General features: G+C 46.0%; 2 protein-coding genes across 2 annotated transcripts in view; one reads left to right on the forward strand and one right to left on the reverse strand.

Moving 5' to 3' along the window:
- Positions 1 to 14,283, reverse strand: part of GLRA3 (glycine receptor alpha 3) — a 141,105-nt gene that overhangs the window by 61,337 nt on the left and 65,485 nt on the right. The window lies entirely within an intron of this gene.
- On the forward strand, positions 9,012 to 11,910 carry LOC142829629 (syncytin-A-like). The gene has a single exon (XM_075930224.1). It carries the CDS (start codon positions 9,662 to 9,664, stop codon positions 10,856 to 10,858), a length of 1,197 nt encoding a protein of 398 aa, XP_075786339.1. The 5' UTR covers positions 9,012 to 9,661; the 3' UTR covers positions 10,859 to 11,910.

A 14,283-nucleotide genomic window follows, 5' to 3' on the forward strand; every position in this document is an offset into this window, starting at 1 on the left:
AGATTGCAAGAGCTAATAACCTCAAACTGAATAAAGCCAGTGTCAATTTCAAACAACAGAAATAACATGGAAGGGAGACTGACCTCAGAGAATTTTGCTCAATGAAGCAAGCATTCAGGCAGTACTGAATGTTCAGATATGAAGATAAAAAGGGATTTCAAAGGCTCTAGGCATGTTGAATTGCATCAGCAATTTCATACCCAGCTATACAGATTTCATAATTCACCAGACATCTCCTGCACAAGGGCACTGAATGGGCATGGATACCTGAACCTCAAAGCAAGTTCAATGATTTAAAGTAAATTCTGACTCTAGTGCTGCAATTTTTTGACCCCCTGAAAGACATAAAACTTTCCCCAGATTCCTTCAAAAGCAGTAATGTTGCATGGAATGTATTGGTTGCAGTATTATATGCATCAAGAGCTATAACAGCCACAGAATAAGGTGTATGCACAAATTGAAAAAAGAAACTAGTTCTGGCATATGGATGTACAACATTTCATTACTTTCTCTAAGCTTGCAGCTTCAAAAGCCAAAAGTTATTAGGATCCATGGACTGTAACAGACAAAAAAGGCATTTAGAGAAGCACCGTCACAGATAACGCAGCTACTGGTTCGTGACCATTGTCGTAAGAGACAAGATTTCACAGTTTATGTGCATTTCTCCCACATACACATCTACCTAATCATCTAATGTATTGTTGGCCTGCCGGTACGAATTGTAGTGAGTTGTTTTCTGCACTAGTGGTCTTTCTGCAAGCAGGCTGCAATTTTATGGAGAACCCCAGCTGTGTGATAAGGACAGAGTAGCTGATCTCGACTCTTGAGAGCTCTTGAGTTTGTTAACTACTTTTCCAAAATGCTTGTGTAAAAGAGTAACTGACCTGGAAATAAAAGAGAAGCCCTCAGTGAAATTAGCAGCTGGGGGGAAGGGGTAGGGGGAGGGAAGAGAAAGAGGATTTCTTTTATGACTGCTGACCTTTGCCAATCCCAGGAGAAAGGACACAATTGAAGCTGAGTGCTACAGTTGGCCTGAAGTATTGATGTAGAACCTAGAATAAGGGCTGTGGAATCCTTGACCTGATGTGGAGAAAACAGTGTGAGTCCAGTAGCCCAGAATCCCACAAGGGTACTGTGGGATTCCTGAATCAAAGCAAGGGAAGGGATAAAAGCTGTAAGACTTACAAAGTGAGACCCTATAAAGGGGAAAATCATAGTTTTATGCAGTAACTTCAAACAAGGGCTATGAGGGGCCTGAGAACATTTTAACTGCTATGCCCTGACATGGGTCTCTCTTGCAGCTTCTCTTCTATGTGTTGTTTCTATTCTTTAGCTTTATATAATCAATAGAAGTTGGGCCCTGACATACCAACATTGTCCTGGCACCATGAGTCAGTCTAGCTCGGCACAAAACATGACTATTTACTGTTGGAAAAATAGTGCAATGACCATTCATATTAAACCTATTGAGTTGGCAGGAGGGTGGTGCAGAGTATGTTAACAGCTGAATCAGGCCATTGATACATTAATTACCTTTGGCATTTAGTTCTCACGGCATTTATCTCTGAGTTGCTACCTACCACTTTCTGTCACATCAGATAACTACATTTTGCATTAGCTACCTAATCAGACAATCTTAGACCTGAGATGCAGGGTCCTCCTTAGATTCCAATTAAAAAGTTCTAATGTGCTTCATTATCTGACCTCTGACTGTTGTGATACAAGCATAACAAGAGTCCAGGCTGCTGCTAATTGGATCTTTATTCAATCATAATATAAAAATGTCAAGCTGGTAATAAATTACATATAGGCAGATTACTCTTAGACTGTTTTCTTTGTCTTTCATAGAATCATGCTGAAATTTTCTGTATTTACTCACATGTACTGTGGATGTTAGTTACTGTAAGAATTGGCTTTCTTGCAATAAATATTTTATTCTCAGGTTCTGACAACAAAACTACCTAACCCTGCATATCCAAAGTTAGTGTAAATAGAGGGGGCAGGTCGCTGAAAGGAGGAATAGCTATCACAAGATGAGTCATGCCAAACAGCTTGTTGTGGGTTTGTCTTCATTTCTAAAAATAGTGCATGCTTTACCTCAGGATAGTTAACTGGTACAAGCTGTCCTGAGGTAAAAAACACAAGTAAACTCACCAGGCTGACCCTAGATGTGAGAGGGGGGGACATAAAGCAGTTTACTTTGAGGTAAAACTAAAGTTCCTTGACTTCATTGTATTTTTAATTTCAGGATAGCTCAGGGTATGTCTACACATTAAAGTTAATTTGGAATAACAGCCGTTATTCCGAATTAACTTCCATAGCGTCTACACAAGCAAATTGCTACTTCGAATTAAATTCGAAATAGCAGGGCACTTAATTCGAGTTAGTTAAACCTCATTCTATGAGAAATAATGCCTAACTCGAATTAGCTAATTTGGAATAAGCGCTGTGTGGACACTTATTCTGAAACAGGGGGCCTCCAGGCTTCCCAGTTTCCCCTGGTGGCCACTCTGGGCCAAACCAGGAAAACTCTTCTTCCCCCCCAGCCCAGGAGCCCTTAAAGGGGCAGACTCTGGCCACAGTGCCTGTGCCAGCTCCAAGCCTGCCAGCCCAGAGCCAGCAGTCACTGCCCTGACACAGTGGCCCCAAAACATGAGCCAGTCCTCCATTATGCCCCAGAGTAGTCTGCCAGCTCCAAGAGCCTGCCAGGGTCTGGAAAGGCGGGCGCCTTCCTGGTCAAGGGTGGAGATCAGGGTGGACCGTGCTCAGGTTTGGGGGGTGCAGCCAGGCAGCCTCCCCCCCCATCTCAAACAATCTTGCTTGCCCTCTGAGATGTCGTCTGTATACAGAGCAGAGAAGGAACAATAAGAAGATCAGCATAGCCATTAAGTTTTGATCTGCTTTGACCAGGATATGCAAGTTTCTGACTCTGAGTAACGATTAAGGAAATAAGCTAAGCTCGAGGCTGCAAGAAGTGTCGGCTGGCACCTATGTTGATTCGAACACACAGTCCCCGGAAGAGGAATTTCCCACTGAGAAAGCAATGTCCAGTACTTCAAAATTTAATCATCTCAATTCTCTCTTACAAGTGTAAATTAAGTTCACAACTTCCTTGTAAGAACTGGTCTCACAGCAGACAGACCAGCATCAATTGGCATTACAGATAAGAAAGAGAAAATACGTGACCCAATGGGTATATAAGATGGGCCCAGCACACACTCACTTTGAGTGTCAAACTACCATTTACCTGCTGGTCGGGTTAGGTGTTTGACCTCCCGAGGTCCACGGGGACACCCACCTCGTATTTTCGTCTTTCCGAGGAATTGAGGGACCGATCCTGGCCTGACACGCTGGGACCGAGTGACGCAGAAAGGGGTAAAAATTGTACCTGTATGTGTCCTTTTGTTTTAGTGCATGCATAGAATAGAGCTCTTTAAAGATTAAGCTGTCATTTGGTACCATTATTTTCTATTTCCTATCTTTATTTTCCTTGTAACCATATTTTTTAAGATCTATCTATCTATCTATCTATCTATCTATCTATCTATCTATCTATCTATCTATCTATCTATCTATCTATCTATTTGCCAGCAGTTAAGAAATAGAACAATAGCCATTGCAACCACATGATTTATAAGCTTCCTCAAATAAACCTGTAACTGTTTAAGCTTTAACCTGACTCCTTCAGTTGCTGTAATAGAACCAAGCACAATTTAAAAGAACTTCAGCCGGTCATAAAGGGACAGATATAGGGAGAGCCTGGGCGTTTGGATTTGTGTCACACCCAGGTGGCAAAATTCAGTTGGGGCGCTTCTCAGTCTCCCCGAGGCTGCCCGCTGCGAAGGAATTATGAAATTCTAGCAGCTAAAATCTGAAGCGTAATAAGCTCTCCCTGTACACTTATTGGGGCGCCTTTCAGCCTCTTCCAGGCTGCCCACTGCAAGGGACCCCGGTCTCAGCAGTTAAAGTCTTAGGCGTATAGTACACACATAGTATAGGAAGAGCTTGGGCGTTTGGATTTGTGTCACACCCAGGTGGCAAAATTCAGTTGGGGCGCTTCTCAGTCTCCCCGAGGCTGCCCGCTGCGAAGGAATTATGAAATTCTAGCAGCTAAAATCTGAAGCGTAATAAGCTCTTCCTGTACACTTATTGGGGCACCCTCCAGCCTCTTCCAGGTTGCCCACTGCAAGGGACCCCGGTCTCAGCAGTTGAAGTCTTGGGTGTATAGTACACACACACACACACCACTCACTGCCCTGACCGTCGGCTGACAGAATTGGCGTAGTCGGCAGGATTGTGCTATTGGTTCACATACAGCAACATGAAGCCTGTCATGATAGACATGGATTTTAGTGGTATAGAGAAAGGGTTTGCCCGAGAGGGATGGGGTAACCCTAAATGGGATAAAGATATGTTAGAGAAAGATTGGAGGAAATCCCAGGAGATCTGGGAACAGTTTCATAGCTGGCGAGCTGCTTGTAAGATCAAAAAGGGAAAAGGGAAAGGCACTTGCATCTGGCTGTTAAAGGGTGCCTGGCAGGCAGCCTGTGCTAGCTACTGGGACTTAGAAACTGAGCTGATAAAGGTTAGAAATGAGAAGGAGGAACTGCGGAAACAATGTCAGAACTTAGATACCCGGGTGCGGACACTAAGTAGGGACATGGAGCACCTACGGGGCGGCTCCTCCCAATGTTAGAAAAGGAAGGGATTGCACGTAGAGAGAAATTGGAAGCCAAGCCACGAAGCATTAACAGAGCCAAAGTAGAAACGGCTCTGTGGTTAGATCCAGATGATTGGGACGGAGACATCTGGGATTCCTCTGACGGAGAATCAGTTTCCTATTCGCCTAACGAAAGGAAAGCAGCCCCAGTTCAGATGAGACCAGTTGTCACCTTTAAAATATCAGGTGAAGAGGATGGAGGAAGCTCAGGCAGTGAGGTGGAGAGAAACTCTGATGGGTGTAGATCAGACAGTCAGAAGAAGAAAGGGAGCCGAACAGAAAGGACCACACGATCCTACAAGCCCGCAGAATTACGGGAAATACAGGCAGAATTCACTAAGAGACCTGAGGAAGGAATCATAGATTGGCTAGTCCGTATATGGGACAGCGGAGCCGGACACACGCATTTATCCTCCTCAGAGTGCAGTAGGCTTAATCTGGGTGCTGGAGTATTTCTCAGCCACCCAGACGACCGAGGCCCAAAAACTCTCTGGGTCTTAGCTTGTAGGTGGGCTACAGGAATCTTTTGGGCAGACCGAGGCAAGCCTACCACTACACCGTGGGAGAATGTAGATGAAGTTAAGCGGGCCCTGCAAATAGCAGCCACTATCAGCCTGTTGAATCGGATCAAATCCAACCCCGAGCAGGAGATAGGGAACCCCTGGGAACAAAAGGGCCGATTAGATGAACTCAGACCGCTTCTGAAGGGAGCACCCAGTGCCCATAAGGCTATGTCCCTAAGTCTCCGAGACACCGTCCGAGCATAGCCGGGCACCACCTATCAAGGGTTACTGACAATGATGATACAGTACTTCCGGGAGTTTGGGGAAGGCGGTGCACCACCGGCTAAAGCCAAGGTGCGGGAGCTAAAAGGAAACCCCAAAGGTAAACCAGAGGGTTTCAAGCCCAGGCGTGAGATAACTCCGGAAGAAAAGGAGCTCCAAACTAAACTCTGGAAGCAGTGCTTAGCCTTAGGCTACCCCAGAGATGTAATTCACGGACTACCAACTGGAAGATTAAAGCTCCTGGCCACTTTTAAGAAAGCTGATTCAGAGGGGGCAAACATAACTCCTAGTGCCCCTCCTGCTACAGACACCCCTTATACGACACTGCGACAGCAACTACATGAGCTGCCACTTTCCCCGGTTAGCTGCGACCAGGGAAACTAAATAGTGGGGGTCAGCCTCCCCTCCACATAAACGAGCTCAAAGGGGAGGAAAATCCCAGCAATGACCCCCGGATCCAAATAATTGTAAATGATAAACACACAGTATCTTTTCTGGTGGATACTGGAGCTCAAATATCCATGATTAGGCAGAAAGATTTTCATGGCCTGCCACCTTCTGGCCGAAAGCAAATACTAGTTACTGGGGTACCTTTACAACTTATCCCCTGGTCAAAGTAAAATTGGATATTCCCTTAGAACCCCACAGACCGCCCCGAAAGCATGAAATAGTCCTTGGAAATGCCAACATACTTGGCATGGATATCTTAAGAGGAAGGGAGGGAGTGATTAATGGAGAAAGATGGGCTTTTGGAGGTGGCCTTAAGTCACACGTGACTGTCCTGGGTGATACAGACACCCCTCGCTACAAGATTAGTTTGCTAACTCAAGCCCCCGCTCTCCCGCCTTCCACAGTAACAACAATGAAACAGTACAGTATCCCAGCCGAAGCTATAGCTCCAGTCTCTGAACTAATCAAAGACTTGGAAAAATGGGGAATCCTAATTCGCACTTACTCCCCATATAACTCACCAGTATGGCCAGTAAAGAAGCCAAATGGGAAATGGAGACTCACTATAGACTATCGAAAACTAAATAGCAGCACGGGACCTTTAACGGCTGCAGTTCCTAGCATGGTCGACATTGTAAACAGTATACAGACTTGAAACAAGCAGTGGTTGGCTGTACTAGATGTGAAGGATATGTTTTTCATGGTTCCCCTGCAACCTGCAGATCAGGAAAAATTTGCTTTTACCTGGAAAGGGGTTCAATATACTTTTACCCGTATGCCCCAAGGCTATAAACATTCCCCAACAATCTGCCATGGGGCACTGGCAAGGGTCTTAGACGGTCTGACCCTGCCACCGAGTGTCCAAATATTGCAGTACATAGATGACATCTTAATAGGAGGAGATTCCTCCGATGAGGTCCAAGAGGCCATGAATCAAATAAGAACAACATTAAAAAGTCTTGGTTTAGATTTACCGCCGGACAAATGCCAAGGCCCCTCTCATGAGGTAAAATTCCTAGGCACTGTCTGGATGGGAGGCAGGAGGATGGTCCCGAATGAGACAGTACAGGAACTTAGCCAAGCACCATCCCCTGAGGATAAAACACAGTTGAGACAATTGCTAGGAATTTTGGGGTTTTGGAGGAAACATGTACCTGGTTTTGCGGTCATAGCTCGACCATTGTACAATTTGCTTAGAAAACATGCTAAGTGGGAGTGGGGCCCTAACCATGAGGAAGCTATGAAACAGCTCATAAACGAAATACACACTTATCAGTCCATGGGCCCCATACACCCTAATGCCCCATTCCATTTGTACCTTACCGTGGGAAATACAGGAATGTCCCATGCCTTATGGCAGGAAGGTGAAACTGTACCCCGTCGTCCTATACAGTTTGGCTCAAAGTCATGGCAGGGGTCACAGTCAAATTACTTGCCTTATGAAAAGGTGCTTCTGGCAGCCTACACAGCCCTAAGGGAAACAGAGGAGCTAACCCAAGCTCAAACCATAACCCTACACACTCCTCTTCCAATCATTAAGCCCATACTAGAGGGAAAGGAGTTGCCACCAGGCGTAGCCCAGAAAATGACTGTACAGAGATGGGCACTTTATTTGCACCACAGGGTAGGTGGGGCAGATACTGCACAAAACCCCACCATGATTAAGGAGTCCCTGTGGAGGGTAGGAATGCCTGAGGAATACCATCAGCCCCCACAGCAATCTCCTATTAAGGATGCAGCCCCATTTAACCCGTCACAACCCGAGGGAGTATGGTTCACAGATGGCAGTGCCAAACTAGTGAAAGGAAAGTGGACAGGGAAGGCCGCTGCTGTATCAGCAGACACATCTGCTACACCCCTGACCACAAACATAGAGGGATCAGCCCAGCTTGCAGAGCTGGCAGCAATTAAACTGGCTTGTGCGGCAGGCGCTAGAACCATCTATACTGACTCCTATGCTGTATGGGCTGGAGCCACCCAGTGGATAACTAACTGGAAAAATAATAACTGGGAAATAGGAGGAAAGCCTGTTTGGGGAGTAGAATATTGGAAATGGATATACCAGCATGCAACCCAACATGCACTGAGCATAGGCCATGTGGCAGCTCACCAAAAGAATAACACCCCGACTGCACGGCTGAATAACCTGGCAGATGCAGTAGCACAGATCTCTGCTGTTCAGGTGGATTGGAATCGCCTGTACATTTGGCTACATGAAACCTTGGGACACACAGGAAGCGATGAACTAGTACGGCAGGCACATGCCAGGGGGTGGCCTATCACCCACAAACAAGCCAGAGATTTGGTCCAAGCTTGCACCCTGTGTGCTGAGCTCAGGAAACATATAACAGAAGGACAACGGTTTGCCAGACTGAGAGATGGAAAGGTACTATGGGCAACCTGGCAAGTAGATTATATTGGTCCACTACCCACCAGTAAGCAAGGGTGGAAGTACGTTTTAACTGGAGTAGAAGTTATCTCAGGAATTGGGTTTGCTTACCCAACTCGAATGGCAACAGGATTATCTACAGTCATGGGACTAAACCGCTTAATAGCCCTTGTCCCAACGCCCCAAGAAATCCAGTCCGACAACGGCTCACATTTTAAAAACAAGCTGGTAAATGAGTGGGCCCTCCGCAATGGAGTCCAGTGGACTTTCCACCTCCCGTATCGACCCCAGTCTAATGGCATAGTCGAATGCTGGAATGGACTGTTAAAATCCCACCTGAGGCCTACGGATGGCAAATGGGGAAACAGACTGGATACTGTGGTGCAGAGATTAAACAACCGGCAGACCCCTACGGGCAGTCCACTCCACAAGGGATTCTTCCCTACAGGGAGAACCCCTCCTAGCCCCACTGTACCACTCAAGGATCCTAAATATGCACCTGGAGACACGGTGGTAATCAAGCACCCCAGCTTGGGGACACAAACACGTGTACTACACTCCTACAAGGGAAAAGGAGTCTGGACCACTGCCGATGCTGAACTAACACCAATAACCATTACTGAGGCTTGGATCGTATCCAGGACCGGCTGACCTTATGTTTTATTCCAGGAAACTGAGGCAATGATCCCGGACAGTGCTCCAGCAGAATGGACCCTTCCCAATGCTGACTTGAATCCGGGAAGCTGCTATGAACTTGTTGTATATACATCACTCCTTGCTGTGACGCTTGCAATTGCTGTTGCTAGCCATAGACTAAACTTTGTGAGAAACCCTAAGCTGAAGCAAGACGTGGTACTCCGACTTGCCATGGTTTCCATCCTCATCTCAACTGTTGCTGCTACACCAGAACATCCGCTCAAAGGTGCCATTCAAGCCATCGCCTCCGCTGCTGGGGCCACGAACTGTTGGATGTGCACCTTGCTCAATTCATCCACTGGACTAGGAATCGAGTTCATCCCTCTCAGCCCGAATGACTGGTGGAACAAGAGTGATGTTTTCCGATGGGGGCCGGTATGGTTTGACGACAGCGACCACCACACTCCTAAAAATGACTCTCGGGGGGAACTCAGGGGGTGGCAAGGAAAGTGGAAACAGACGGTATGGGGTAAGCCAATAGAATATGTAACTGGAATCTCCACAGACATGTACCCCATTTGTTTCGAGAATAAGGAAGGCAGTGGACCTCAACTAGGTAGTTTTTAGGACCACCAATGCACCCACATTGCAACTTTTAATAAAGGATCAGGGGCCTGGGATATGTATTCACATCAGGATAGCCACACCCACCAAGACACCCTAAACTGCTGGGGGAACATTCTCAATGTCTCCCTTGGCCACAGACTCTTGTTTGGCATTAGCAATGCCGCCATTATCCCCCTAAACTTTAGTCAATACCCAGAAAATAAGACCTGGCATAATAATTCCCTCTTCATAGTCCCTAGCACTGGATACATTTATAACCCTACACTGGTGAAAAGCAATAGCCTGCTGCCTGGCCAGTGTGCTAAGGCAAATCTTTTTCGACCAGACCAGATCCTACAGGACCTATTAATTGCCCTCCAGTGCTCCATCACTTACAACAGCTACTGTGCTGCATATCATGCCCCCAAAGAAAAGCCCCTGGGGAAGGGATGGTACAAGGGACCATATTCCCCTATCCTTAACAAGGAACCTGGACTATTTTTCATTTGTGGGGAAAAGGCCTATAAATACCTGCCAGTAGGCTGGACAGGACGGTGCTCCCTGGGACACGCTGTGCCCGGAGGACTAACAGTACACCCACACATCACGGCTCCAGGTATTACCAACCTCGGAAGCTTCCTACACAGATCCAGGAGGAAATTCACCCTAAATCCTCTCATAGAACACCCCTCAGGTTTTCACGCATTTGCCCGTGCATTTTGGCCTTGGCTTGGAGTAATTGAGCTTGAACAAGCCTTAGTAAATGTTTCAGGACAGCTGGAAATAGCCCTCAACCACACTGCAGATGCTCTAGGCATACTCAACGAGCAGATTCAATCTGTAGCACGCTTTGCCCTGCAAAATAGGATTGCATTAGACGCAGTTTTGGCTCAACAAGGAGGAGTTTGTGCTGTAATCAATCAGTCTTGCTGTTTTTATGTAAACCATTCAGGGCAGATAGAACAAGATGTGTCTGCCATAAAAGATGCAGTTAAAGTGCTACATGCTGTAACTAAAGATGGAGAACTCTCATGGCTGAGCTGGTTAGCCCACCAGCTGGGACTCTCTTTATCTCCCATTCTGCATTTTATTATAACCACTATTCTGATTATTCTGATTGTAATAATTGCCTTTTGTGTAATATTGTGTGTTGTAAAATGTTTAGTTAATACAGCCGTTTCCTCTGCGCACATTCGATATACAGCGCTGGGAAAGGATCCCAGTCAATTCCTCGACCCCGAACCCTCTAATCAGGCCATTGGGTACTTTTAAATTCCTCCAAGGTGGGCAAGAGGTACTGGCAAACCACCATCTTGCATTCCTGGGACGTAGTGTGTCGTATCAGGGGGTGGAATGCAGCCAGGCAGCCTCCCCCCCATCTCAAACAATCTTGCTTGCCCTCTGAGATATCGTCTGTATACAGAGCAGAGAAGGAACAATAAGAAGATCAGCATAGCCATTAAGTTTTGATCTGCTTTGACCAGGATATGCAAGTTTCTGACTCTGAGTAACGATTAAGGAAATTAGCTAAGCTCGAGGCTGCAAGAAGTGTCGGCTGGCACCTATGTTGATTCGAACACACAGTCCCCGGAAGAGGAATTTCCCACTGAGAAAACAATGTCCAGTACTTCAAAATTTAATCATCTCAATTCTCTCTTACAAGTGTAAATTAAGTTCACAACTTCCTTGTAAGAACTGGTCTCACAGCAGACAGACCAGCATCAATTGGCATTACAGATAAGAAAGAGAAAATACGTGACCCAATGGGTATATAAGATGGGCCCAGTACACACTCACTTTGAGTGTCAAACTACCATTTACCTGCTGGTCGGGTTAGGTGTTTGACCTCCTGAGGTCCACGGGGACGCCCACCTCGTATTTTCGTCTTTCCGAGGAATTGAGGGACCGATCCTGGCCTGACACGCTGGGACCGAGTGACGCAGAAAGGGGTAAAAATTGTACCTGTATGTGTCCTTTTGTTTTAGTGCATGCATAGAATAGAGCTCTTTAAAGATTAAGCTGTCATTTGGTACCATTATTTTCTATTTCCTATCTTTATTTTCCTTGTAACCATATTTTTTAAGATCTATCTATCTATCTATCTATCTATCTATCTATCTATCTATCTATCTATCTATCTATCTATCTATCTATCTATTTGCCAGCAGTTAAGAAATAGAACAATAGCCATTGCAACCACATGATTTATAAGCTTCCTCAAATAAACCTGTAACTGTTTAAGCTTTAACCTGACTCCTTCAGTTGCTGTAATAGAACCAAGCACAATTTAAAAGAACTTCAGCCGGTCATAAAGGGACAGATATAGGGAGAGCCTGGGCGTTTGGATTTGTGTCACACCCAGGTGGCAAAATTCAGTTGGGGCGCTTCTCAGTCTCCCCGAGGCTGCCCGCTGCGAAGGAATTATGAAATTCTAGCAGCTAAAATCTGAAGCGTAATAAGCTCTCCCTGTACACTTATTGGGGCACCCTCCAGCCTCTTCCAGGTTGCCCACTGCAAGGGACCCTGGTCTCAGCAGTTGAAGTCTTGGGTGTATAGTACACACACACACACCGCTCACTGCCCTGACCGTCGGCTGACAGGGGGATGCCCCCAATGTCCATGATCTCCACACTAGACAGAGGAACTCAGTCATCTATGGCAGGAAAGCTGCCAGCCTGGCCACCAAAGGCCACATGCAAATCCAGGAGCAGGTTTGCATGAAAATCAAGTTGGTCTGGCAAGACCCCACAACCTTGAGCTTCTCCTCCCCCTTCCTCTCCTTGCCTCCCCCTTCCAGCTCCCTCCTCCCAGGTTTCTCCCTCCCCTCTCCCAACCTCATTCCCACCCCAGTTTTGGTCAATAAAGAGAGTTTGTTTTTGGCAAGAAATGTGTTTTTATTTGACATCAGGAAGGGGGGTTAGGGAGGGGTAAGTGGAAGGAGGGAGGAATGAGGCACAAGCCCCCAGTGGGGCACACCAGGGAGGCTCTTAGTGCTCCTCAGGGTGGAAGTTCTCCTGCAGGGCCTCCTGGATACTGACAGCCCTCTGATGGACCTCTGGAATGGCAGCCTGCAGAAAGTGCAGCCAGGCAAGCAGAGCACGCAGAGACACAAATGCTTTGCTATCCCTCATCGAGGCAGGCAGGCAAGCAGAGACACCTGAGAACCGACTGCCCGAGGAGGTCAGAGGGGGATGTTCCTTTAAGCACAGGTGTCAGATAGTCTCAAGCAGCAGCCACACACAGACACTCCTGATCTGATGACCTGCCTGATCTGGTTCTGGCTGGCCTTAAATCCAATTCTGTGCCCGGTCAATGTGGATGAAGTATTTTGAATTAGCAAAATGCTAATTTGAACTGCATTTTGTGTGCAGATGCGTTAATTCAAATTAGCTTAACACTGTAGCGTAGACATACCCTCATGTATTAATTAACCTGCAGTAAAGAAATGCCATGAACAATGGAAGAAGCCCAGTGTTGCTGCCACACTGGCTGGCCGATCAGAGCTGATTCAGGGAGTATTGAATGTTACAACTTATATCAGAGTATGTTATAGCTTCTATGCTCGTGTGTGGTCTACTGATGCTCCCAGTATCATTCTGATTCTCAGTATCAAAGACAGCATCTGATTGCCTTCAAAGATTGCTGCACTTGAGAAATACCTCCACGCCACATCTTCCTCTGCTATGGATACTGGCTGCAAAATGCAAGACAGAGTTCTAACATGCTTTATGCGTGGTTGGACAAAACTACAACCCTTTACTTGCTATCCAAATGTAATACACTTCCATGTGCGCTGATGCTGTGGGTGAGCACAGCACCAACTTAAATTTGTTTCACTGCTCTCAGCGCTCAGAACCTCATTTCTGTTAATGGTTAACAATGAAGAAATAAATAAAGTAGCAACAGCAGTCAAATGAAGACACTTTCCTCTTATCAACTCAATTGATTAATTATAGAGAACAAGGACCAGATAAATCTCTCCCATTTTTGTTGAGGGGAGCATTGGATAAGAAAAAGGGCCTTTTGCTTCAAGTATTTTAAAGAGGGCTCTCATGCAAAATGTGCATCAGAAGTAGCCTATGGTAGCACGATGCTTCCCTGGGAAGCAACATAATCCTCAAGTACTGAATCATAAATGCAAATCATACAAATGTAGGGCTAGAGGGGACCTCAAAAAGTCATCAAATTCAACTCCCTTTATTGCAGCAATACCTCATAAACCTAGACACTCCAGGCCAGTTCAACTTGTTCAACCCTCCTCTCCCTGACAGGGATTCTACAGCCTCGTTGGAGGCCTTTCCAGAACTTAACTCCCCCTATGGTTAGAAACATTTTTCCTAAAATGTTACCTAAATTCCCTTTGATGTAGAGTAAGCCTGTTACTTCTTGTCCAAACTTCAGCAGACATGAAGAGTAACTAATCAGAAGTCTTTCTGTAACAGACTTTCATTTACTTGAAGACTATTTTCAGGTCACCTTCAGTTTTCTTTCCTCAAGACTAAACATGGCCAGTTTTTTTTAACCTTTCCTTAGAGGTCAGGTTTTTTAAATCTTTTGTCATGTGGGTTGTGGTTTTGGTGCATTTCCTCTGGACTCCTAGCTTGTCCATATCTTTCTTGAAGTGCAGCTGGACACTAGTCCAGCTGAGCCCTTACCAGTGCTGGGTAGAACAGGATAACTATCTCCCATGTCTTATA

Source organism: Pelodiscus sinensis, chromosome 5 (assembly GCF_049634645.1).
Source record: "Pelodiscus sinensis isolate JC-2024 chromosome 5, ASM4963464v1, whole genome shotgun sequence".
NCBI classification, from domain to species: Eukaryota; Metazoa; Chordata; order Testudines; family Trionychidae; genus Pelodiscus; species Pelodiscus sinensis.